The sequence below is a fragment of the Girardinichthys multiradiatus genome, chromosome 7, assembly GCF_021462225.1.
Source record: "Girardinichthys multiradiatus isolate DD_20200921_A chromosome 7, DD_fGirMul_XY1, whole genome shotgun sequence".
Classification (NCBI taxonomy): domain Eukaryota; kingdom Metazoa; phylum Chordata; class Actinopteri; order Cyprinodontiformes; family Goodeidae; genus Girardinichthys; species Girardinichthys multiradiatus.
Genome location: NC_061800.1, coordinates 48,572,811 through 48,600,737, shown reverse-complemented (window position 1 = coordinate 48,600,737; position 27,927 = coordinate 48,572,811). Strand labels below are relative to the sequence as shown.

Genomic DNA, 27,927 nt, shown 5'->3' with positions numbered 1-27,927 from the left:
GAGCTCAGTGGTCATCATTAAAAATAGCACAGAGGCCTGAGAGAGAGGCGGTGGCCGCCCCTGCAGGAGCTGAGCTTTCTCACCGAAACCGAGTCCCTGAACGCTTCTGGACTCCAGCAGTTGATGCTGCGTTCAGGTGATGCTTGGAAAATTCAACACTCACATGACCACTAAAGGTTGATGGTTTTTTGTGAATGTAAATATGGACCGTGACTCCTTTGACATACTTACAGTAAATATACACAATATTATTTTATTCATCAAATTTACATCAGACATACATCCAATTTGTCCAGTAGATTTTACATGAGGTGATACAGAAGTTCACTTCTAATCACAGAAAATGTCATTTTAAGGTACTTTACTAAAGAACCAGGTCCAGTTCATGTCACATAGACATATATGGTGAAATCAGTCCAGGTATGAAGCCTCATTCATTTACATACAGTCACATTCTGTTCAGGTGGAAGCCCACCTGAATGCAGCAACCGCCCCTCCTGAACAGAACCAGACTCAGTAGAAGTTGTCATCTGCCCGGCAGATTTGGGATTGAGAGGAAAATAAAAAAAATGTGCGTTTAGACTAACGTCTGTTGTTTAAAGCGTGAAATCTCTACATCTTATTTCCTGATGGTATTATTAATCATAATCATCTCTCTTAGAAACCAACAACCTAGTGTGATGTCATAGTGATGTCTACACATCGTATTTCCATACACCCTAGTCGGAGTCAGGACCCACAGTTCGGTTGCGAGCCCAATCTTGAGAACCTGTCGCCACTGAAATATCCGACGCTACGTGAAAGCATCCCGCTCTGAAGTTTAAAGTGCGGCGGGTTCGAGTCTTCCGCTGCGAGTGCGTCACGTTTGCGCCAAGAACAGAGACCAGGTTTAAAAGTTGGTCTCAGGTTTAGGAGAAACTCAGGCGTTGCTTTTATTTTCTCAGAGTCAGAGACTGGACCGGAGCCGGGTCAAGTGGACTGTAAAGTTTGTGTGAGCGTGTTTCAGACTCTGCAGAACTTCGCTGCGGTTCAGAAACACAGGAAGGAGTGTCTGTAAGAGCGGATGTGTGACAATGAGCCGAGCAGCCTCGGTTCTTCTCTTCGGTTCCTCTGACTTGACATTTTAGAGACACATGAGAGGCTCCAGCTGCTGTGGCCCCTCCGTTCGGATTATTAGCGACCCGTCCGCTGCTGCTGGAGCCCGGACCGACTTCAACTGAGAGCTACAGTCAAACAATTAGATGGAGAGACACATGGGGACCCAGGGGTCCGGACGGAAAAGGTCCACCAAGAAGGAGAGGTCGACCGCGGAGGACGATGCCCTGAACCTGATCGCCAGAGAGGTGAGTGGGAGTGGGGTTAAAACACGCTTTATGAGCCGCTCCTCGGGACTAGTAACCACGCGTCTCAGGTCCAAACACCCCACAGACCGGAACCAGTTACCAGTTACATGTATTGGGCCCTGGTCCACAGCCCCTCCTTCTGCCCCCGAGTTGTAAACTTCTCAGTCTGAAAATGCTCTTCACAGATGAAACATCTCAGACTGTAGAAAATAAATCCAGATTGGACCTGCTCAAGTACTTTAGAATCTGAACTAGACTAGAATTTCCTGTGAAAATGGGTCAGCTGAAGTACGGAACCAGCAGAGCCAGAATTATGGACACAGATGCGAGTTCAGCACGATGATCCACTTTGTACTCCTTGGTAGACCTCATCTGGTTCTGCCATGGGATCTGTGGAAATCATGAACTTGGAGTAACTTTGGACAGAGATGGTGACACTTTCAGGACGAGGAAACTTTACTGTAAAACTTCATGATTGATTAATTAAGGGGTCATAATGATCTGAATGATCTGAAGGCAGGAAGGAGTCATGGCTGTCATGTTCTGATATGGTGGTTGAGACGGGTCCAGAAAGTGACCCTGCTTTGTGGACTTCACACCACTGGTGATGATCAGCTGCGGTCCAGAGTCTTTGGAGTCAGAACCAGTGAATCCGACACTAGCTACATGGACACAAGTCATCGGAATAAACGGCCGATCGAACTAAAAATGTGTCATTTAAACATGTCAGTCAGAATATTCTGGTCCGATTCGGCAGGACTGGAATGACATTGTTATCCGACTGAGAGGGGTGGTTTGTAAACTTTTGATCGGATCCAGTTGTTCTGAATGAGGCAAACTGACCTGAGTGCGCATGTGCGCCCCGCGCCAACGTGACGTATTTCCACCTGGAGTGGCTAGATGCTAACAGAATATTCCATTTTTAGTGGATTATTTATGTCCAAATAATCCGATTATGTTTTGTTTTTTAATCCAAATTCATTTTAATCCGATCGTGAAATTTTGTGTAGCTATTCACTGCAGCTAACGGGCCTTGAATCTCTAGCCACATCTGCTGTTCAACACATGGGGGCGCTGTGTTGAATAAACATGTTTGTGTTGCAACTGTTTGATAAGTTTTTACCCAGTTTTTAGAGAGTAACCGCCCCCTGGCAGGATGTGGACCTGAGACACAGTTTAGGTCTAAAACACCTGCTTTTCTTCAGAGCCACGACGGCATCATTTTTCAGGTCTTATGATTTTACTGCAGGACCAGAAAAGATTGATTTCTTTTTATACGAGCAGAAATGAAACATTTAGTCACAGTCCTGATCTGTTCAACACCATGACGCTCTTCAGGAAGAAATCCCTCAACTCTTGGCAGGTTCTCCTGAAATCAGAGCTGATCCATCTGATGTTCTCTCTTGTTGATGAGTTTTGTGAAGCTTCAGACCAGACCTCCTAAGCATCTCCTGCAGCCAATTAAAACCCTTATTGTGGTTCAAAAGAAGCGTTCCAGTTCAGAACCTTAGCTGTGGTTAGCAGGAGGACTGCAACAAGCCGGTCCTTTAATCCATTAATCTGTCGAGCAAAAGGTGCTTAATAGGAGATATTTTACAGAATCAGAACCAGGTAAAGCTACAGCTCTGCTACTTGAGGAGTTCTGGATGGAGCACATTTACAGACAGAGAAGGTTTTTTACCTTAAATGTCAATATTTTTCATACAGTTTTGGTTTAACTGCTGCTCCTTTAGAGTCTGTATTCTCCCATTGATTATTTAAATAATGGATTCATCTGATAAATTGATCTAGTTAGCAGAAACTTCTGGTGGCCGTGTTCCTCTGAATGGGTTAAGGAAATCCTGGTTCAGATAACTGGACTTATTGAGAGGTTGTGTCTCTGGACTGTTAAAGGGTCAAACTGGCAGCTGATCGAGGGAATGTGTCCTGTTTGAACTTTAGATGGTTCTGCCGGACAGAACCATGTTGTGCTGCTGGGAGGAAGTTTGTTCTGCTCCAGGCCTGGACCCGGATGTTAGAACAGATTTGCATGTTCCTCCTAACCGACGCGCCGCTCTCTGCCTGTCAACATCAGGCTGTTTCTGCTGCTTGGTGGACAGATTTCCTCCCTCTGGGTTTTATAAATTTCTCAGATAAAAACCCACAATGCTTTGCTGTAAAATCCTGTAAGGAACCAAGTTCTAATAAACCGACGTCATTTGGACCGAGGTTAGACCAGGACAAATCTGTCCAAAATGTTTCAGATTCTTCTTATGTTGATGCTTTTTGACTCTTTTGGAGTTTTTGGAGATCTTTGGTAGTTTTCCCTGATCTCTGAAGATGTAGACCTTTTTAAGAAGAACCAACCCTAGAGCCACAGTTGTTGACCTCCTTGTGGTTTATTGTGGGTCCAACCCTGAAATAACCAGACAGCAGATATTCTTCTCCTTCAGCCTTTCACAAGTTTGGAGCATACAGAGATGGATATTTTTATTTTTATTTATTTTTGCGTCACTAGAGGCCTTTATTTTTCATTTTTCCAACAGTAGGTAGACAGGAAAGGGGTGAAAGAGGGGGGACACATTTGGAAAAGGTCACCGGGTCCAGGACTCAAACCCGTGACAGCCACATCGAGGACTATAGCCTCTGCACACGGTCACCATCAGCGCCGCGCTCACAGAGATGGATCTTTGATTGTTTGTGGCAACTTAGATGTTCATGGATGAAGGTTGATTTAGTGTCTGTAGAGCCTCTGTGTTGATGTTGCCAGATGTTTTGGACCATTATCCTGCTGAAAGAACCAGTTTCAGTTTACTGCTACAGGCCACCAGGTTTTTCTGTCTAGTCTCCTGGTGTTCATGATGCCATCTTCTCTAACAAGGTTCCCATGGCTTATTGGAAGGGAAACAGGCCCACAGCATCACATATCCTCCACTGTACTTAACAGTAGACATGAGTTGCCGTTCCACATCTTCATCATGTGTATCACAGCTGACGCACCTGGAGGGTTTGTTGCTGAAAAGCTCCATCTGGTTCTGATCTGATCAAAGTTCCCAGGTCCAGTTAAAGTTCCTGTAGTTTATGTTTGTGATGGTAGGACAGAAAAGCCTCCTTTGCAACCAGTTAGCATGTAGATAGGGTCTAATGGTTCTTTTGGGGACTTGGTGACCTTAAGATGCTGCTGTTAGCTGAGAGAGAGCTCTGGAGATGTTCTCCCCTCCCTGACCATCCTCCTGACTGTGTCTGTTGGAGGAGAAACTCGTCCAGCTCGTTGGTCACAGTTCCAGCTGGTTCTTTAGTTTTTTACACATCTGGACCAAGAAATGTGTGGAGTAGTTGCAGTAAATGATGGATCGATGGGTTGAAATTGATTCAGACATGACGGGGGAACCAGTGAAGAGATGCTGAAACACTTTGTTCTGTTGACCCTCTGATGTTGGACATTCCTGCAGGTAGTTTTCGGTTCGGTTCGTAGTTCATTAGTAGCTGCAGGACTGGTTGTCTGCTGAGGTCTTGAGGGGAAATTCCTGAAACTAATGCATGAAATCCGAACATGATCTGACTGACTAACCCCCGTCTCTCTGGAGGAACAAAAATCCAAAGCTGGAACAAGTAAAACCCAAAGAGGAAGTCAGCAACTGTAAGCAGCAGAGGGGTAAAACGTCCATGACTGCTGCTGCTCTGACAGGGTGGTATGTCGGCCTGACGACTTGGCTCGTTCTGCTGAAGAGGTTTAAAAATAGATGGTCCTGAAAGATCAGCTGCTGCTGCACCCCACATTTAGGTTGGGCTTAACAGGTGGTCATCCAACCAACATGCAAGGTTTGAGATTTAGATCCAGTTTGTTGCCGACGGCGCTGCATCAGCGTCGGCACTGAACTTGTCAGATGTCTCCCCAAACCGTTCTCTTCTAAACAGTCATGGAGGACGACCTTGGTGTTCCGGTCCTGTTGTTGGCTGAGAAATGCTTCAAAGTTCAATCAAACATCTCCCCGTTCTACTCTGCTGCTCGCTGTTTGCACAAACCCAGCATCCTCACTACATCACTCCCTCGACCCGAACCTGGCTGCAGCACTACCAGAACTTGATGGAGCTTGGTTGAAGTCATGCAGAGTGTATGCCATCTGGCATTGTTGGCATACTCTCTACTACACACCATGGGAGGACATGATGTATGTGTGTGTTGGTACCTTCATTAACCCACCGGTACCAACACTGGGCCACTGGGACGTCTGAACACCCATAAAACTATCCGGCCTCACAGCCTGTTGATCTTCTGCCTAACTTCTCTAATTCTCTCCGACCTCCTGGATATTAACCTCTGGACCAGGTCCTGAATGGTGGGGACAAATCCTGGGAGATGAACTCAGTTTGTCTGTTTGTCTGGTTTTGAGACCAGACCACAGATTCTCAGTTGGGTTCTGATCTGGGTTTTTCCAGAGCACAGGTCCAACATCTCCATGTTTTGATCTGTGAGACACTTCATTATCCCGTTAGCCCTGTGACCTGGTGCTCCATCATGCTGGAAAATTCACAGATCATCCCCAAACTGTTCCTGGATCCTTGGAAGAGGTTGATCTTAGAGGACATTTGGACTCAACTCTGTTGGCTCCAAGCAGGGCTCATAGTAGCCGTCAGATGTTCTTCTCCAGATGTTCAAACAATCAGGAGGATTCATCACAGGAAAGAACTTTGCGCTGGTCTCCATCCTTGTTCCATCTGAAGAGCTTCAGTCTGTCTTTGAAGGTTTTCCTGGACAGAAGCAGCTTCTTTGCTGACCTTCTGCTGCCATGTTGAACAAGCTCTGCACAGGTGGCAACACGATCCAGTAGAGATGGTCCTGGAGCAGATTAGAAGTCCTGAGGTATCTTCTCGGCAGCTTGAAGTTCTTGTTAATCCAGAAAACTGTTTTTCAACTGCAATGTAGAAGTTTACAGTTATTCCAAATAAGTATCTGTTCCAATATCTTTTACAAATAGAAACATTGGAAACCGATTTATGGAGTTCCAACAATAAATGTTGTAGATGTTAAATATGTAAATCAAACCGTTTTGCTGCACTTTTAGTTTTACTGCTGGTTCTGAAACGTTCTCGTTCTCACTCAGAGGAACATCTCAGAACCTCGATCCCATGTGTCTATTTGTTCTGGATTCCTGAAGAGTTTCTCTGGAAGAGTCGTATTTATTCTGCCGGCAGCAAAGATAACAGAGTGAAGGATGCGTCCCTTAAACACAGCCGACACAGACCCACACAGTCCGGAGGCCTGTAATTACCCGTCTGGATCCTAAGCTTTATAATCCACTCCGGCTCCTAAACAGAACAACTGCTGGTTTTTTTATTACAACGCAGCTAGGAAATGATTACACTTTCCTTTCTGAAGTCTGAATAAATATATGAATTATTTTAGTTTAAATGAAAATAATTACATGATTTAAAGGATCAGGACCAAAGGTTTCAGTCAGATGTGATCAGCTGTAGGACTTCTAGAATTAATTTTTCCTGCGTCTGGATCAGTAATAACCCCACTTTTATCGAGTGGTCGGTAGTTTGTGCCGTAATTAGCGCCCTGCTGCGTTTGGATCCCACCAGATGTCTGCAGAGCTCTGAGCTCAGGAGGACAACTTGAGGAAAGTTGTCACCAGACACAGTTATGCTGCTTTTATTCATTTCTTATTTGATCCGTTGCAGCTCAGCTGCTGTCAGACAGCAAAGGTTGTTTTATATCCAACTCCCTGCAGAACCATCAAGTTTCTCTTCAGCATTTCCTTCTAAAAACAAGATGGCAGCAGGACGTAGGTTCACAAAGCTGCATCTGTATGGACAATACTTCTGGACTTCATTGTCCCCTGGTCAGATAAGACCAAAGTGGAGATGTTTCACCATAATGGACAGCAGCATGTGTGGAGGAAACACCTCAGATCAACTGTAAAGCATGGTGGTGGAGGGTTGATGGTTTGGGCCTGTTTTGCAGCCACTGGACCTGGCCTCCTTGTAGCCACTGAGTGGACCATGGTCTCCTCTGTTTAAACAAAGGATTTTAACAATTAACTGAATGCATTTGGGTCTTCAGAGTGATGAGCAGGAACCCCCATGAACTGAAGCAACGCTGGAAAGAAGAGTGGACCAGAATTGCTCCGCAGTGATGAGTTAGACTGATACATTTCATTTTGGCTCCACCTTTGTTTGATAAATGATGACAGTGAGGAATCTGCTCTGTTTTCATACTCTGGAAGTTGGAGTTAAATCGTTTCAGAACTTGGCAAAGACCAGATAATTTTAATTCTGCTCCAATTAGAGGCTCGGTACTGTTTGTAGTGAGTTGCTCCCAGAAGAACGCTGCTGTCGGGTCAGCTCACAGCCACAGCAAATGAAATGGCTCAATCTGTAAAATCTTACTGCTGACATGAATCGTTGGTGTTGAAAAGCCACCCTTGGTCAAGTTGAACAAAGCTGAAAGATGCTGGGAATCAATGTTGAGATTCTGGTTCTGCTCCCAGGAATTTAGAACCTTCTACTGTGACTTATGTTGCAGAAATGAAGCCCTGCAGGGTGACGTCTGATGCTGGACTGGTTGAACAGCATTGATCAGAAGTTGGAGGATCAAGGCTCCTGCACTGATTGGTTGTATTGCCATTCTCTCTTGTTTACCTGAAGGTTTCAGGTTGATGTTCATGTGGTTCTGTTTTATCTGCGGGTTCTCTGCAGATTACCTCAGGTCGGATCCGTGTGGTTCTAAGAAGCTCAGCAAGGTGGGCCGCTTTGAGCAGATTACTCTGAGTCTGGATGAGTCCACCTTTCACCCCCTCCGCCTGCAGCCATGGACCCGTTAATCTTTAATGCTCAGGACTAAACAAACACCAGTGCTGTTGCTAATTTTTAACCAATCCAGTGGAAACTCACACAGCAGTGTCTGTCTAAAATCCAGTCACCATTCCTGGAACACGTCAGCCTTCCCATCAACCCTCCATGAAGTGGTTTAACACACATGAATGACAGAATTGCTTGTTTATTTCCTGGCCCATGTGCATGCACAGAGTCTGGCTTCGGTTGGGCTCCGGCTCCTTAAAAGGAAGTGGAGCTTCTGACTGCGTCTGTTTCCTCTGGGTGACATCATCTCAGGCTCACGCCATGCAGATAGCTATCACCAACTACTTCCTGTTTGTTGAGCATGGAGGAGTTTTCTCCTGCAGCCTGGGAACAGAGGTGGGTGGGGCTTCCTGAGGCCACATATCAGATGCATGACGGAGGTGGTTTAGGAAGGTTGATGGACACAGATGGTTCTCCATGAGATTCCTGAGAACTGGTGGGAACAAACTGAAACTGCATATGTTGGAGGGTTTGGTGGCTCCATTGCAATGATTCTAATATCACAAAGGAGTCTGCAGCACTGGAACAATCATGGTCCAATGTCAGCATGGTGCAGTGCCCCCTGGGGGCTGGATAGAAATGGTACTTTAGTGAGGAATGAAGGGATGGAGGTGATCTCTGAGCTGACATGAACCCAGATACTATGAATCCCTTACACCAGGGGGAGCACCAGTTTTTTCTTCATAGCAACAGCAGTTTTGGTTCTCCCTGCTTGTTGTCATTGGTTGCTCATAGGATGCTACAGACCTGGTACTGGATCAGTCCATGCCTTCAGATTTTGTCTGGTGTAAACATCCTCCTCCACAGTGGACCTGAAGTTCCAGTGATTGCTGTCGCTGATTTCTCTCAAACCCCCAGTCGGTCGTGGCAGATGGCCGCTCACACTGAGCCTGGTTCTGGTTCTGCTGGAGGTTTCTTCCCGTTAAAAGGGAGTTTTTCCTCTCCACTGTCGCTACATGCATGCTCAGTATGAGGGATTGCTGCAAAGTCAACACCAGTGACTGTCCACTGTCTCTACATGCTCATCCAGGAGGAGTGAATGCTGCAAGTCACTGACTGGATGCAATCTGCTGGGTTTCCTTAGATAGAAACACTTTTTATCCAATCTGAATAAATAACTGAATCTGACTGAACTGTTCAATGATTAGGATTAATTGGAATGTATGAACCTGACTGTTGTGAAGAACCTTGAGACGACATGTGTTGTGAATTGGCGTTATATAAATAAACTAAACTGAATTGAAATGAACTGAGAAACTCAAGGAGGACGCTGGGCGTTATAAACATTTCAGAACCTTATTCCCAATAGAAAGCAAAGATATTACTGGGTTCTGTAAGGCTTGGTGGACACTACAACAGTGATCTCTTGGTGTGATCTGTCTTGGGTCACCAGAACCTTCATGACCTGTGCTGCAGCAGGGGAAACCATGATTTTATTGGTAAATGATAAAGGTTGTGATTTGCTACATTTTCCTCACCTGTCTTCTTCTATCACCAGTTATGTTCCCACAACTCTGAGAGTTTCAGCATCTAAATGATCAGATGTGAACGTCCATCCAACACACCAGAGGTTTTATTAGCATGCAGAATGAATGCATGAGGCTTCAAATGTTCCAGCCTGCCAGACATTGCAAACCAAGGGTCCTTTCTAATTGCACACTTTGAAATTGTGATGATGATTGCAGTTGTGCAGCTGTATCCATGATGGTCCCACACCTACTGGTTCCAGAATCAGACCAAGGGGACATCTTTGTCCTTCACCTGACGGGTAGTTACATGAAGCAAACCCACAACATGACCCTAAACTAACTTTACCAAGCTCTTGTAATGCTGTATAATGCAATTACAAGTTTCCCCTCTGTGTTTACTGACCTCCACTGTTGGTGGCTCTGATAACTGCCTGATAACGCCATCGCTCCACTAATGATGCCCTCTAGTGTCTGTTTTAGATGTTGCTCCTAATCCAAGTTTCTGGTTAAATAAATGTCAACATCCCCATCACTGGGTCTGCATGTGACCTAGTGAAGTTCTACAAAGATAGGAAAGTTATGGTCAGGAAACCTTGCAGATCTCTGAAGTTCTGACCCTTCATCAATCAGAGAACCGTGAAAAGGGCTAGCTATGAGTCCACTCATACTAAAGCCAAAACCCAGTTGGGTTCTGAAATTATTCACTTCTATTTGCTGTCTTTGTATAAGATTTCAGCTCTCAGGAATTCAGGTCACTGGGGGCAATCAAACCACCCTGGCATTTAGTCTTGATGACATCTGGAGTCTGGACATCTTCAGAGACCGTCAGCAAATACAATGCATGGTTCTGACAAAGGCCAGAGCAAAAGACCCAAATAAACCCACTCTAATAGTTGTAGAAACAGCTCTTCACATTGACTCACCTAACTAAAGAACACATGAGCGAACAGCTGAGTGGCTGATTTGCATTTACTGTATATTATTCCTTTTTAAAATGAACGCCTGTCCTTTTAAAGCCATCATGTAACTCCTTTAGTCATGATACCAAATCTAACAATCTTATTTTATTAGTGAACTGGCTCATTTTCTCTCCGGACAGAAACCACCCTGCTGAAACAATGCTAAAGAAGAACAGTTCTGATTGAACCCGATTCCATGTAGGTCAGTATAAATAGCTGCGAAGGAGGCGGGAGAAAGGGTGAGTCCGTGTCTTCTGGCCTAGTTAGGTGCATCTTTCTGATAGAAACCGGTAAAACATGCTTCCTAGTTCAGCATGAAAGAAGGTGGATGATCCAGTCTAGCCACATGTTGCAATTCAGTAACTGCCTGGAACTATTCGGATTTATGAGAAATATCCATCCATACGTCCCCACTTACCCGTAAAGTGTTGCAGGGGGCTGGTGCCCACATGCAGCAGTCTGTATGTAAAATGATGGGTCGGTGCATGGTGTAGCGCTGGAGTCGGCACCTCATGTGGACTGGAGACTATTGCTCCCTTTCCCCGTGTCGTCTGACCATCTCTCTCTCCATTTCCTGTGTTAATGCTGTGAATGGAGGCCACTGGCAACCCAAATAATCTGAGACTAAGTCATTTAAATCAATTATACAGATTCCAAGTCAGGTGCATAGATTCCAATTAATCTTTGTAAACAGTGCACTGTTTGATCACTGTGTTTACTGAAGATAGATATGGTGAAAATTGGCATAAAAAATTGGCATGTTGAAATTGTTTCATTTTTATCCTTTTGTTCTTTAATCAATATTGAAATAATCTTGTCATAAAAAGTCATTATGAATTGAAATGTACAGATTTGGAAATAGAGGAAATGTTAGTGTGTTTGTATAGCATCTCATTTTCTGGGTTGGATGTAACCAGAACTACAAAAAGGCAATTTGGACTGAACTGGATTCTGTATAATTAGATATGAATTGTACCTTTTTTTGTGGTGGTTTTTTGTGCCTTTTGATTACATCTGTTATGAATTGGAGCTCTATAAACTAAACTGAACTGAAATATGAAGGGCGGAAGAAACGAAATAACCAGCACAAAGCTTCATCTGTTCTGCTCTTATTAATAAATGACCAGAGTTTCACAGGACAAAAAAAAGTAATCCTCAGAACATAAATTCATATTTAAACATGTAACATGCAACAGGTCATTCTTATTAGAATGCCTGGACAAGTTTAATTAATGTATTTTATCAAAATATTTTAGAAAATATGTTTTATTCCAGAAATCTTATACATTATTTATAGTTTAAAGGATTATTTTTCCCTAATCCCATCTTGTCTAGCTAGTTAAATAGCTTGATGAGCTATAGAGATAGCCAGAGCTAGTTAGCTGGATAAGGCTTGGCCCTTCTTAATTTGAAGTTTCACATGGAATAGTCAGATAAAATATGAAGTGAGAGATATTAGACTTTATGACAGGTCTAATAATAACCTAGTGACATTTGTTTCAACCAAATACTTTTAAAATATTCCTTTCTAGCTATGTAGCTAGCTAGCTTTAGTTAGCCACAGCCAGGCTATTTTTGGTATATATTGGCTAATACCATGTAAACATTAATATTGTTCATTTCATACATTTTGTGCAAACCTTTCAGTACTTTGATTAATATTTTTAGTTTGGATTTTAACCAAATTTGATCCCTTAATGCTGGATGCTGTGCAGACATAGAAACATCACCACAAAATTGGGGGATAAAACTTGCCTTGTTAAATAATGATAAAATAATAATAAACAAATCAAAGTTTAACAGTAATGATGCTAATAGCTTTGGAGTTGTTTGGTGAACATTGACAAATGATCAGAGGAAACATTGATACCTCAACATTTGTCATGAAACATTTCAGACGGCTGCTTTCCAGTTCAAGTTCCTCTAAGAGGAAGGCTGTTGCCTAATTTTTCTTCACCATTTATTAAATAAGAGGAAGTCAAACATGAGTCCATAAACTGAATGTGTAAATTTCCTTTCTGTGGTGTTAAAGTTAGTTTTTTTGTGTGTTTTTTTTAAACTTTTAATTAGAAATGGTGATCTAGAGAGGCAGATTAACATGCTTTTAACCAGGGTGTACAGTTGAATTTCACAGCTGTTGATTTTTCCATGTCTGCTGCGTAGAGGTTTGAATTAACCAAATTTCCAACTAACTGCCTGTCAGTCTGTAATCTCCACCCAGTTACATGACTTACAGGTTGGAAAGCTTGTCCAAAGATATAATAAAGTGTTGCACTTTGACTTTAATAGTCACTTTTCCACTTCATTAGCTTATTGTAGTTTGGATCCGTTTTAAAGATTCTCAAACAGGCTGAAGCATAATTGTTAATGATACATAATGGCATTTAGCCAGACCTCAGTATAATTTGACTTTTTACATGTTGTTGCAGGTTTTGGTTTCAGCTATGTTTACTGCATTGTTTCTGCTTCTCATTGTGTTGCATTGGTCATGGCTGTTCCAATATGCCACTTAAGAAAATATTTGCAGAACATTAACTCCCCATTCCAGCAGCTGCAATCTGTCCCAGGTTTCTATTTTTACTCATGCGTGTCATTTTAAAGAGGTTGTTGGTCGGCCTTTATCTCCGACTGCAGTGAAAGCTCTTAAACATAGCCGGGTTATGAAAGGCAGCCACTAATTACCAGCCCTCAGTCGTCCCCAGGGCAGAGAGCTCTGCTTGCACGTTGTCACTGCTGTTTTGTTATTGTGCACAATAAAACATGCTGTAAGACAGACGTATTCTTGGAAAAAAGAAAAATTGGCGCAAAGATTCATCTGTTTTTTGGTTTTTAAAGCAGTTAGTTGAAATATAAAAGTAGAGTCAGCGTGACCCACAAAGAACCTTCACATTAAATATAAACTGTTTTCATCTCCTGGTGTTTAACTGGGTTTACTCCTTTTATGATGATGATCAGGTATAAATTAGACTATAGAATAAAAGCATTTCTACTGTAGTTTGTTGTTGTAGTTGCTCATTAATGTTTCTGCAGCAACGTGAAACCTAAACCTGGCTACTGACTGACCTAAAGCTGAATGCTTCCTTCTGCAGGGACAAGAACGTTTCTGCTGAGCTGCTACAGTGAGGTGTGGCTAGTTGCACTTATGATCACACCAAACTGGGAAGTATGGCATTGTGCGATGGTGCATCGGCATCATATAGCTACAGACCCAGGCTTCACAAGGCAGTTGAAACGTGTATTCATTACTCATTATTAAGACTTTTATAAGTAATTTAGACTGTATTTAGCTCTAACTTCAGGTTTAAGGTGACTATTATTATTGATGAACTCTATCAACCAGCTGTGCTCCCATATCCTTCACAACCTCTGAGAACAAGGCAGGACTGCAGCATGTTTGGAAAAGCTGCTTCACTGTAAACACAATAATAACACTACCACGCCATTAGTACTAGTATTAAATGTTCTCCTTCTGTGACTCTTAAGAAATTCAAACTTGCTTAAAGCTAACAGAAGAGAGAAGAACCTGATCCTGTAGGACCTCGATTGGACGCAGCAGATGCCTGTTCACAGCCACCCAGGACCACCTGGAGTCATTGCTCTCCACTGTTGCCAAATGCTTACTCCAGATTAGGGATTGCTTCGAAGTTAATGACTCAATTTATTAGCCTGCGCTAAGATTACTTTTCACCAGTTGCCAATATAAAGGGAATATGACTAGATTGTATAATCTAGATGGAATAAAATGTTTCCTTCTGACTGGATTTTATTTGTTTTTTGTATTTCTGCAAATGAATTGGATCAATCAGATCTCTGACTGTCGTTTTGGCCTATGGGCCGGGCGGTAATGCGCAGTACTTGGCCTTCTTGGCGTCCCTGTCAGGGTTGCTGAATAGTGCCCCTCCCAGGGACTCCATTATTCTGCTGGGGGACTTCAACGCCCAGGTGGGAAACGACAGTGACACCTGGAGAGGCGTTATCGGGAGGAATGGCCTCCCTGATCTGAATCCGAGTGGTGTTTTGTTATTGGACTTCTGTGCTAGTCACGGATTGTCCATAACGAACACCATGTTCAAACATAAGGGTGTCCATCAGTGCACTTGGCACCAAGACACCCTAGGCAGGAGGTCGATGATCGACTTTGTTGTCGTATCATCAGACCTTCGGCCGCATGTTTTGGACACTCGGGTGAAGAGAGGGGCTGAGCTGTCCACTGATCGACACCTGGTGGTGAGTTGGATCCGCTGGAGGAGGAGAAAGCCGGACAGACTTGGCAGGCCCAAGCGCATAGTGAGGGTCTGCTGGGAACGTCTGGCAGAGCCCTCAGCCAGGGATGTATTCAACTCCAACCTCTTGAGAGAGCTTTGACCAGATCCCGGGGGATGTTGGAGACATAGAGTACGAGTGGACCATGTTCTCCGCATCTATTGTCGATGCTGCTGCCCGTAGCTGCAGCCATAAGGTCTGCGGTGCCTGTCGCAGCAGCAATCCCAGAACCCAGTGGTGGACACCGGCAGTAAGGGTCGCTGTCAAGCTGAAAAAGGAGTCCTATCAGCTGTGGCTGGCTTGTGGGACTCCTGAGGTGGCTGACGGGTACCGTGGGGCCAAGCGTGCTGCGGCCCGGGCGGTGGCAGAGGCAAAAACCCGGACCTGGGAGGAGTTCGGTGAGGCCATGGAGAAGGACTACCGGTTGGCCCTGAAGCAATTCTGGCAAACTGCCCGGCGCCTCAGGAGGGGGAAGCAGTGCTTCGCCAACACTGTTTATAGTGGGGGTGGGAGGCTGCTGACCTCGACTGAGGACATTATCGGGCGGTGGAAGGAGTACTTCGAGGATCTCCTCAATCCTGCCATCACATATTCCTTGGTGGAAACAGAGGCTGGGGACTCGGGGTTGGACTCTTTCATCACCCAGGCTGAAGTCACCGAGGTTTGTTAAAAAGCTCCGCGGTGGCAGGGCTTCGGGGTGGATGAGATCCGCCCTGAGTACCTCAAATCTCTGGATGTTGTGGGGCTGTCATGGTTGACACGCCTCTTCAACATTGCGTGGCGGTCGGGGACAGTGCCTCTGGACTGGCAGATTGGGGTGGTGGTCCCCCTTCATAAGAAGGGTGACCGGAGGGTGTGTTCCAACTACAGGGGGATCACACTCCTCAGCCTCCCTGGTAAGGCCTACGCCAGGGTATTGGAGAGGAGAGTCCGGCCGATAGTCGAACCTCGGGTTCAGGAGGAGCAGCTCTATACCCTCTACAGGGTACTCGAGGGTTCATGGGAGTTTTCCCAACCAGTCCACATGTGTTTTGTGGACCTGGAGAAGGCATTCAACTGTGTCCCTCGAGATGCCCTGTGGGAGGTGCTCCAGGAGTATGGAATCGGGGGCCCTTTATTAGGGGCCATCCGGTCTCTGTACAAACGGAGCAGGAGTTTGGTTCGCATTGTCGGCACTAAGTCGGACCTGTTCTCGGTGCATGTTGGACTCCGGCAGGGCTGCCCTTTGTCACCGGTCCTGTTCATAACTTTTATGGACAGGATTTCTAGACGCAGCCAAGGGCCAAAGGGGGTCTGGTTTGGGGACCAGAGGATTTCGTCTCTTCTTTTTGCAGATGACGTGGTCCTGCTGGCCCCCTCTAGCCAAGACCTACAGCATGCGCTGTGGTGGTTCGCAGCCGAGTGTGAAGCGGCTGGGATGAAGATCAGCTCCTCCAAGTCCGAGGCCATGGTTCTCGACCGGAAAAGGGTGGCTTGTCCTCTTCAGGTTGGAGGAGAGTTCCTGCCTCAAGTGGAGGAGTTTAAGTATCTCGGGGTCTTGTTCACAAGTGAGGGAAGAATGGAGCGGGAGATCGACAGACGGATCGGTGCAGCTGCCACAGTAATGGGGGTGCTGTGCTGGTCTGTTGTGGTGAAGAGAGAGCTGAGCCGAAAAGCGTTCCTACCCTCACCTATGGCCATGAACTTTGGGTCATGACCGAAAGAACGAGATCCTGGATACAAACGGCTGAAATGAGCTTCCTCTGTAGGGTGGCCGGGCACTCCCTTAGAGATAGGGTGAGGAGCTCGGCCATCCGGGAGGGGCTCGGAGTAGAGCCGCTGCTCCTCCACATCGAGAGGAGCCAGTTGAGGTGGCTCGGGCATCTATACCGGATGCCTCCTGGACACCTTCCTCGGGAGGTGTTCCAGGCACGTCCCACCGGGAGGAGGCCCAGGGGACGGCCCAGGACTCGCTGGAGGGACTATGTCTCTCGGCTGGCCTGGGAACGCCTTGGGCTCCCCCCAGAGGAGCTGGAGGAGGTGTCTGGGGAGAGGGACGTCTGGGCGTCTCTGCTGAGTCTGCTGCCCCCGCGACCCGGTCCCGGATAAAGCGGGAGACGACGAATACGAGTACGAGAATTTGATCAGTCTATCATGTAAAGGGATTTGAGTTGTTGCTAGATGCATAAAGTGAAATTAATTCAATTAAAAACGGTGAATTATGTAAATAATGATCACTGGTTGCTATGGTGATTTCCACCTTTATACCAATTGAAAGCAGAGCCCACAGCTTTTCATCAGGCAGGCAGACAGAAACAGACAAAAACTTAAGCATCAAACACATGGTCACTGAAAGTTCACATAACAGAACCTTTCGGGTTTCTACATGCAGAATTTTTATGCACCTTCAGTGTTTCTTACTGAAGAAGAAGAAATGTGCCACTTAACCGCGTCTAGAAATGATGCCGTTAGTTTATTCTGAAGTGAAAGAGTTTCAGATCCTCTGCAGAGCTTCCTGACACCCAGAGGTTCTGTAGGGGTGCCGACTTGTGCCGTTTCCCACCATAGATTAAAGCACATCAAGGAAAATAAACAGAGGAGCTCACAACCATGTTTGATGTGTAATATAATAATGTGCCATCAAAGCTGTTGGATTTAATTTAGTCATAATGAAAGCAGGGATGAATATTTATTCATTTTTATTCATTTCAAACAGAATATATGAAATATTCTGACCTGTAGCTGCTTCTACTCCTCAGATCGTGCAGCCTGTAAATGCTAAAACAACATGCAGAGATGACCTTTGATCTGCATTAACATGTGTGACTGAGTGTGGTGCTGTACATGTGTGTGACGGTGAAACCGCTCGCCTCGTTCATTTTGACTCGCTGATGTTTGGTTGGGGGAAATGCATCAGTGTGATGGAGGCATTAGAGCCGCCACACCTAGAGCCTGGAGGGTTGCAACCACCTACAACAAAGTTAGAGGAAGGAAATGCTTATTCACACACAAACACACACACTCTCTCACTCACAGACACAACACGTTCATAGAGACGTCCTTTTAAGGAAAAAAGGCCCAGCTCCTCTGGGTCTGAGTGCTGAGTGGAGCAAAAACTGAAATACATACAATAACACATGTTGGAAACATCTAATTAAACTGAGCTTAATTAATATTTTCTATTCAGAGCTGTTCATATAAAGGCAGTGGGTCTGACTAGTCATGCTGAGGCTGAAATGTTTTTCCCAGGTCCCCGAGTCGCCTGTCGAGGATCTCAGCCTACAGTTAAAGTTCTGGACCAGTTGGTCCCAGTTCACCTCCCTTTTACTGATTTCTCCTCTGTTTTTATGTCTTTCCTTCTTGGTCCGGTTTTAGGCCGAGGCCAGGCTGGCAGCCAAGAGGGCGGCCAGGGCGGAGGCCCGGGAGATCCGGATGAAGGAGCTGGAGCGACAGCAGAAAGAGGTATCTCAGTCATAAAACACCCTATTCAGGCTGTGATGTTCATTGTTTCCCATTAATGTTGGGCCCTTGTAGACATGAATTAATTACATTAATAATTTATATTTGTAGGAGAACATTTTATAAACATAAGAAGCCCAACATGTTTGGACTAAAAGCTGCATGTTGATTCAGGAACATTCGATAAAAATCAGTCTCATTCGATATTAACGTTGGCTTTGTGTCTGAATGAGTCAGAAATAGGATTACATCATTCTCCTTGGTTCAGACTTTTCTTCCCAGCAAACCTCTAGCTTCTTACTGATCCTTGCAAAACTATTCACTCCCCTGGATCCTTTACATGATTGGTTCCAAACTGAAATATTTTATGCGATGGAACGGCACAAAGTAGCACATAACTGAGAAGCTGAAGGTTTTTGCTTTACAAATAAAAATCTGGAAAGTGTGGAGTGCATTTATATTCAACCCCACTAAGTCAGAACCATCTCTGGCTGCAGGTCCGACTGGAGGTCTTCTGGGGTTTATCTCTACATCTACAGACCCATTGTTTCTCAATTCTTTGCAGAACATCTCAAGTTCAGTCAGACTGGACAGAGAACATCTGAGAACACCAGTTTTCAAGTCTTGCCACAGAATCTCAGTTAGCTTTAGGTCTGGACTTTGACTAGGCCATTCTAACACCTGAATGTGCTAGGCTCTAAATCATCCATTGTATCTCTGACTGGATGTTCAGGGTGGTTCTCCTGCTGGAAGGTGAACCTCCACCTCAGTCTCAGGTCTTCTTCAGCCTCTAACAGGTTTTCTTCCAGGATTGTCCTGGAATTAGCTCCATCCATCTTCTCATCCACTCTGACCAGCTTCCCTGTCACTGCTGAAGAAAAGAATCCCCACAGCATGCTTCTGCCACCACCATGCTGCGCTGTGGGAATGGTGCAGTCATAGTGATGTTCAATGTTACCTTTTGGTCTCCTCTGATTTGATCTCCTTCTTCCACATGTTTGGTGTGTTTCCTACGTGGTTTCTGACAAACAGTACATCTTCTAGCTTCCTTTTAATAATGGCTTCGTTCCTGCTTCTCTTCCATAAAGGTCAGATTTGTGGAGGGCACCTCTAATAGTTGTCTTGTGGACAGATAGTCCCACCTGAGCTGTAGTTCTCTGTTTATCCTCCAGCAGTTCCTGTGAAGGTGGTTCATCCTCTCTCCATGTTCAGACGATTGGCTGATCAGAGCTCTGGGAGATGTTCAAAGCTTGGGATATTGTTGCAGAACCTAACTCTGCTTTAAACTCCAGAACTTTCTCCCTGACTTGTCTGCTGGGTTTCTTGGTCTTCATGATGCTGGTTGTTCTCCAAAGAACTTCTGAGGCCAGAAACAGAACCTCTCCGGTTAGACTCAGAGTAAATGACACACAGCTGAACTCTGAGAACTGATTATGGTTCTTCTGAAGGAGGTTGGTTGGACTGGACTTTATTTGGGGGAATCAGAGTAAAAGGGGTTAAATACTAATGTAGGCTGATCTGTTTAGGTTCCTCTGAATGAATTGAAAGCTGTTGATCTTTCTCTCACTTTATATTAATGTCTAACTTTGAATTGGTTTATTGAAATCTCAATTAAACCTGTTGAAGTTTGCAGGTAAAACGGGACAAGATGTGGAAAAGTCTTGGGGGTATGAATACTTTTGCAATGCAATGTAAGCATCCATGATCCTGTGGGTCAAAGGTCGGTGTTGTAAACTGAGTGCAGTAATGGGGACACAAAGGGTCGAAGAAAACTGACCTAGAACGGAGCAATAAAGCAGCCAGGAGCATTGAGTGGTTGACTTACAGCAATCCCTCCTGCAATATCTGAAGCATCTTCTCTTTTTAAAACATCGTTGAGGAACACGGAGAGGGAGTGGGCCTGTCGTAACCGTAAAAATTATATTCCAAATCATCTTCAGTCAATGATTAGTGACATCAGAGTTATTATGGACGCTGTTAATCGTCAGGGAGAGGTGGATCTTCATCCTGATCTGGGTTATGAAGAAGCTGGGGTTAACCTGGACGCTCTGCAGCTCGTTCCTGGGTTCATGGGCCTCTTTTTTTCTCAGCTTTAGCACCTCTGATCTTCACCATGGGGGGAGGCTGTGCTTTTCTGAGCTCACTATTCTTAGCCTGTAGTAATCTCAGACACACAAACAGATGGTGACGTCTCACCTGTCCAACCTGGACTTCCTCAACCTGCTCTCTTCTTTTGTTAAGAGCTCATTTTCTCAGTACCGACCCGTCGAGCCGATGGTGGTCATGTAAACCAGGCGGATTAAAATCTTCCCCTTGTTTCTGTCTGACAGTCAGACTTTACTGCTGCAGTCTGGAAGAAAATATGTGACACTAGCCAAATATTTTTGCTGTTTTTTCTTTCTCTGATTGATCAGTTTCTGTTTTCAAACCTTTCACATAATTTTTGGTTTTTCTTTTATTTATTTAATAAGTAACATAAAAATAGTATAAATTAAATTAGAGCTAATTAGATGTTTAAGGTACGAACTGCATCATGAAACCACATTTCTCGCTCAGATTCTCTATTTACTGATCTGTAATGTATGAACATGGTTCTGTCCATTATGGTCAAACATCTCCACCAGAGGACATTGTCCCAGAAGTCTTGTCCTTCATCCAGATGCAGCTTCGCTGACCTAAGTCCTGCTGCCATCTTGTTTTTAGAGAGAAGAGGTTTTCTCCTTCAGCACTTTCAAACAGCCACTCTGGTTCAGTGTCATGACCTTTAACCTGCTAACTGAGGTCTGTGGAGTCAGAGATGGAGCTCTTGGGTTTTTGGTTTCTCTGAGCTTCACGCTCTGACCTTGGGCTGAATCTGCTGGACGTCCACTCCTGGGAAGATAGGCAGCTGTCTGAGATGTTTTCCTCCTGGGAATAATCTTTATCTCTCCAGAATGATGGACTTCAGGTAGTTTGGAGATGACCATCAAACCCTTTCCAGGTTGATGGGCAGCAACAGTTGCTGCTCTGAGGTCATTGCTGTTGTCTTTCTGTCTTGGGCCCGTGTTAAAACACACCTGTGTGCTCCAGAGCAGCAAACTGACCAAAACTCCTGTTTGTCTTGATTTGGTCACGTTGATGATGAGCAGATGCGTGGATCAGCAGCTCCTTCCCTCTTATGTCCTGTGGAAGCATCAGGGATGTACTTAGTTTTTCATGCACAGCTTTTCTGTTTTAGTCAGTGTTTGTCTTGTTTTCCTAAACTTGAGATTAGATTTTAGTCATTTAAAAAAGATGCACCGATCAGAACTTTCTGTAGTTTTTCTGTAAAACTTGGTCCTGAATCCAAATTTTAGACGATTGAATTTCTCTTTAGCAGCTTTGATTTAAGAAGATATAAGAACTGAACATATTTTTCTGGCCCTTCTAACATTATTGATGTATGATTACAGACATTTATGGTTGTTTCCAGCCGTCTCCATGTTGAAGAATGTAGATCAGAGTTTAGATAGTTTAGAAATGTTAAGAATCTACATGTAGAAGAATGTAGATCTTTAACTGTGAGGTCTCCAGAAGGCTGCCAACATCTCCAAATCCATCATGTTTCATGAATGATTGAAAGCTCCAAAGGATAAAACTGAGGAATTTTGCTGTAATATAGTCAACCGTTCTATTATCTGCTCAAAGTCTCGCTCTCTCACAGCCTGAATGAACCTTCTTAATAACCTCCTTCTAAATAGCTTCTTAGACTTCCTCTGACGTCACCCTAAACACCTCGCTGATTCTGAAAATAACACATTTTTCTCTCTGACCTCTTACTGCTTACAAATGCTGCATTCATCGATTGGAAAAAGCTCCAACGTTTGAGTTTCTGTTTGTCAGTAAGGGGCGGATCAAGGTAAAAGTCATCCGGTTCTGATCCCCACCAGAGGTCTTGGTTGAACCTGGTAGACATAAGATTGTTGTAACGATGTCCCGAGGTTGACCTCTGTCTCAAAGAGCTGAAAAACGTGCACCTCTGTGGTTTTGGTCGTTTCATTATCATTTATAGCTTATGTCCTGTCAGAACTGTGTGTTTTGTGAGTTTCCACATCTTCTGAGCTGCACTTTGGAAGCTCTCCAATATTGCAGATGACGTTCGGCTCTGCCAGCCAAAATCAGCCAGTTAAACTCGGGGCCATTTTTGCGTTTTTTTTCCTGCTCAGCAATAAATTAAAGATGCAATATTTTAGTGAAACAAAGCAGGACAAATTATTGTAAGGATCTCAGATGTTTGCCTTGATGGAAGAAAGTTGTTCAGTTTTCTGACTTTGTGGTTAAATATTTTCTGTTTTCTTCTAGAAAATGATTTTAGTTTAAGTCCAGCAACAAGAATAAGAACGTTCTTCTAAAAATAAAAGAAAAATACTTTGTGTTGCAGCAAATATTTTCTATTTAAGAAGATCTAAATTTTTCCCTTAAAATTCTAAAATACTACAAAATCTGTCCATCGCCACCAGCTCCCTCAGCTGGAGGGCCAAACATGGACCATCCTTGAACTGCAGTCAGGGTCCACACCTGGGCTCCGACCCTGGTTGTAGATAGATGGAGGAGACCGCGGGGAACCGATCACTGCAGAGGTGATGCCCAGTGCAATTCAACTAAAGAGGTCTGAAAAGCACAACAAACACTGGTTCATGTAGATGAGGACACACGTGGTCGGTACATGCCTGAGTCCTGGATTAATGGTCTTTGATAAGCCCGGTCTGGCCGGGGTGTGTGTGACCCTTAAACCTTTTAGCCGAGTTTTAAAGCAGATTAGTAGGTTGCAGCTATTGTTGTTCCTCTGGTGTTGACTCCAAGCATGGGCTGCAGAGCTCCCAGCAGCCACCTGTGGGATTCCTGGATGTTTCCTTAAAAGGTTCAGGTTGGATTCAGGACGGGACTGTGGCAGCAAGCGGGAACCTGGTGGGGATCTCCTGTTGAGCTGAAATCTCTCCGTTTTATCGCGTTCTTGCCTTACATGGTCGGCATTATCCGCTGACGTCTGAGGATGGCGTCTCTCCTGGTTCCCTGACGGCAGCAGGACGGCTGGGCGTCGGTTGACGGGACGGGGGCTGAGGGCGGCCCTCGCCGGGCGCCCCAGAGTCCCTCTGTTCAAGAAGGGAACCTCGGTGAGTTGAGCACAGAAAAGCTTCTTGGCTGACTCTACGTTGTGTGATGACGTGGTCCGGCTCCCTGTGCTAACAAGGAGTCCAGACACCTGATGGAAGTCAGAGGTGGTGCTGCATGTGTAGAAGAAGAGGGGAAGTTTCTGGTGTTTAGTCAGAGGAAGTTGTGTGAACAGTATCTCATTTCTAGAATTGCTTAAGAAGTGACACTGGGTTGCATTTTCTCACTGATAACATCTCTCACACCTTCTCCTCACGCCTCCAGGCAGTTACAGTTTTAACTCCTGACCTTTCAGCTCACTTTTCAGCTTCTTGGATGCTGGTGTTTTTCACACTGGAAGGAAGATTCTGAAACATGACTTGCTGTAGTTCTCTAATTATCTGCAGTTATTTTACCGGACCAGAATGTTGGTTTCTGAACCGCAGAGCCACCGAGCAGACAATCCATTGATTGGGCACTCGTACAAGAAGGAGGGAGGTTGTAAATCTGGATTAAAGTTGTGGAATGCTGGGATGGAAAAAGCAACAGAGGGTGGGGTGTGATTTCAGAGCCTGTTGATTGGCTCAGTGGAGGCTTTTTAGGCTCCACAGCAGGGCCAGTTTCTGGGTTTTATAGGAAATCTTTGGTCTGACTGGTAAAAGATGTTTACATTATGATTAGCTGATCTTCATCAGTGTGACCACATCAATGCCAGCTAGGGTTTGGTTCAGATTACTTCTCCGGAGCATGAGTGTACATTAACACAATGCCAGGGTGGAAAGAGATCAGCAGTAGCCTTAGAGAAGCAACTCATAAAAATATTTAGTCTCTTGAATGAACCTTCTGGACCTCATGTGTAATGTAGGTTAATCCTAATTGATATTGTCATAACAATTTTCCAACATAATATCAGAATGTTATGTTCTGCAGCCCTGTTGCAAAACAACCTGGGAAGGGTCATAAGGTCATCTCCAAACCATCTGAAGTCCATCATTCTGCAGAGAGAAACATTCTTCCCAAGAGGAAAACATCTCAGACAGCTGCCAGTCTTCCCAGGAGTGGAGGTCCCAGCAGGTTCAGCCCAAGGTCAGAGTGTGAAGCTCAGGGAAATGAGCAAAAACCCAAGAGCTCCATCTCAGACTGTACAGACCTCAGTTAGCAGGTTAAAGGTTAACACACTCTCTAAAAACAAGATGGCAGCAAGACTTAGCTTACAAACCTGCATTTGGATGAAGAAGAAGACTTCTGGGACAATGTCCTCTGGACAGATGAGACCAAAGTAGAGATGTTTGACCATAAAGCCTGAGTTATATTCGGTGTTTGGGGTGTCCCACGCTGGCGGTGCTCGAGCCTGAACAAGCGCTGTAGGCGTTTATACTTTGACGCTGCCGTTGCTGCAGTATTCCCAGACAACACAGGGGGCAGTATGCTAGATAACCAGTGGAAATGTAGAAAAAGAGAGAAGAAACATTATTTCTAATCAACATGATTCTGTTTTTTGCAAAAGTGTAGATTCTTAAGAGTAAAACAATGAAGAGGAAGCCACGTGGTTTTGTCTCTGTTGATGCGCCCGATCGCGCCCTGTTCATGGCGTCATGAATCAACCTAATTTAACCACAGAACCATGTTTGGAGGAAACCAAACACAGCAGATCAGCATAAACAACTCATCCCAAGTCGACCATGAACTTCTTTGTAGACCAAAGTATTCTAGAGTCAAACATGGCTCCAACATCTGAAGCTTGGTCCAAACTGGGTCATCAGCAGAACCATGATCCCAAACCCAACAGCAGATCTACAGCAGAATAGCTTCAAATGAAAAGAATTAAGGTGCTGTAATGGCCTAGTTAAAGTCCAGACCTCATACTGGTTGACAGGCTGTGGTGGGACTTTCAGAGAGCTGAGCAGAAACCCAGATCAGTCAAAAGGTTCAGTTTTAGTTCAAAGGACTTTTTTGGCTCATTTTGTTTCTGAATGGTTTATATTTCCTGTTCATCTGTACCCAGCGACTCATAGTAACTCACCAGCCTTTGTTCTGTGAAGGCCTGTCACCAACCATAAAGAATCATGGGAAACGTCTGGTGGCCCAGTCACAGACGCCTTTAAATCTCCAGTAAACCTGTGTTCTTGGGTCATTTTTTATTGGTCCTGCTGAGCAGCGGGATAGTTGACATTCCTGAGTGCCTCATGTTTTTCTCCTGCTTGCTTCACCAACTTCTCTGCTGATGACTGTTTTTTCCTGCTCTCCCTTTCTCCTGCCTGTTTGACTCTTTGGTGCTGCTGTATAGATCTTTCAGGTGCAGAAGGTAGGACCACTCTTCTGCTGATCCTCTCTGAACATGACCTCAATTTAAACCTGGTTCTGTGATTGTCTTCATATGTGCCCCAAGAAAGATGCAGCTCATTAACCTCGTTTCCTGTCTGTGCAGAAATATTACGGTCTGAACACCAGATTAGATGAGCGGGCGGACAGTAAATGGGGAGACATTGAACAGTGGATGGTACAGTGTCTGTGCTGTGATGATAAACACTAAAAAACAAGTTTGTGCATCCTGTTAACAACAGTTTGTGTGTACCGTGTGCCTGTCAACCATGCTTGAATGCCTGATAATCCTGGTTAAACCCTTAAATTGAAAATATGGGATTATAACGAAGCAAAGCCTGAGAATTGATGGTAATCTACTTATTTGAAGAAGCAGGAGCTCTGTTTGGATTGAATCAACATGACTGTCTTGCTGTCAGGCTGCATGAAGTCTACTGTGGTGGAGTTTCTGCAGAGATTCAGCGTGCCACTCATGTGTGCAGTTTCATTAACAATGCATGCTGGGATTTTATCTTGCAGTTTAAATCACTTAAATTCAGTTCATTTTATTTATGTAGCACCAATTCACAACAAATATCACCTCCAACAGAACAGAGACATAAAAAACTGGATGTGCACCGATTGCAGTTTTCCGGCCTGTCACCGATTGCCGATCTTTAAAAAGCCTGACTGGCCGATACCGATTTTTTTTTTTACTGACACTGTCAGGTGCTATAAGGTCACAATACACCTTCAATGGTCCAATTTAATTTAATTGAAAAACATGGAACGATACCCGTAAAACAATACAAACTTGTTTCAACTGCTCGTGAGATAGTGCTCTCAAATATAAAGGAAAAGTTTAGAGCATTGCTGTTCCTTTAGTCTTTCATTTTTCACATTTTAAAAAGAAACACAACTTGCACAATAGGTTAGACAAGTAGATAAGATTGGTGGATAAGAGCTGTTTCACATGTAAGTATCGGCCGATCAGCGCTCTCCCAAAATTAAGGAGAATTGGGCCGATCGATTGGTGCGCCCATACAAAAAGCCCAGGATGACTGATCCAGGAGTACTTTCTATGTTGAAGAAAAGTAAAAAGTTAATGGCAGTGGTTAATTGCTTCATGTAGCATAGAAACACAGTGAAGCAGTTAAAAGTCAGTCTGAATAAGATGAAGTTTGGACCACCTTGATGAGTTTGGTCTGTGTCGAAACCAACCCTGTAGAACTATTTTAAATGCGGGCTTCAGTGCTTCTGTACAGTTTTCCTTTAGAAGCTGCAGAGGTTCATCAATGCTTTGGTTAACCAGGCGAAGCAGACAGCAGGAGACCGATGACTGACTCCGGTCGGCGGGGTTTCCTCACACATTTACCGCTCTGCATTATTAACGGCATTTCACTGAGCTTTATTGTACTGAATGTATTTAGTGGAACTTGAATCCATCTTTATGATTGGACTGATCTGATTAAACTGATCAGATCGGTTTTTAAGATGATTTTGTTGTGAATCGATGCTGCATTAATAAACTGAACGGAAATGAACTGACTCGATGCAATCTGCTGGGTTTCCATAGATAGGAAAACGTTTTAACATATCTGAATAATAAACTGAATCTAACTGCACTGTCTGATAGTTGGGTTTAATTGGAATGGATGAACCTGACTTGAATCTGTATGATTGGACTGCATTGACTTTGTGAAGTGCCTTGAGACGACGTGTGTTGTGAACGGGCCTATATAAATAAAACTGAATTGAACTGAATCATATTTTTGTAATAATTTAAGTTCAGCCAATGATCCGGATCTCAGCCCATTCCTGCTCCGGGGCATCCATCAACAATATGTAAAAGTTAACGAGAAAGGTTCTTTTCTGAAGATGTTAGGGTCATGATGAGGGAAAACAATCAGAGTATAAATAATTAAAATAAGAATTATGAAAGGATTTTATTTACCTGCAGACATTTAGGATCTAGATCTCAAAGAAAACTGGGCGATTTGAGAAGCAACAGCCTGAAAACAAAAATCATCTTGAGCAAGACAACTGTGTCTGAAAGTCAGGTCTTTATGGACCCGATCACACTGGATGAAGACCCGTCCACCTGAATGGTCTCCAGAGTCTCAGTAATTCTTTCAGGAACTTCCTGAGGACTCTGGACTTCTAGTGATGGAGTGATTTGAGCCATCACAGAGCTTTTCT

At 44.3% G+C, this 27,927-nt stretch overlaps 1 protein-coding gene across 22 annotated transcripts in view; it reads left to right on the top strand.

Annotated features, from left to right (window-relative positions):
* Positions 1–323: 323 nt before the first annotated feature.
* lrrfip1a (leucine rich repeat (in FLII) interacting protein 1a) overlaps positions 324–27,927 on the top strand; it is a 57,747-nt gene continuing 30,143 nt past the window's right edge. For 5 of the 22 annotated variants that reach the window (XM_047369846.1, XM_047369844.1, XM_047369833.1 and 2 more), the window contains exons 1-4: positions 326–1,343; positions 18,235–18,321; positions 25,715–25,732; positions 25,856–25,927. In XM_047369846.1, coding sequence (XP_047225802.1) covers positions 1,242–1,343; positions 18,235–18,321; positions 25,715–25,732; positions 25,856–25,927 — 279 coding nt within the window. In that variant the 5' untranslated portion in view covers positions 326–1,241. Of the gene's footprint in view, positions 1,344–18,234; positions 18,322–25,714; positions 25,733–25,855; positions 25,928–27,927 lie in introns of all 22 variants that reach the window. The other 17 variants (XM_047369832.1, XM_047369850.1, XM_047369849.1 and 14 more) reach the window with 10 other exon arrangements.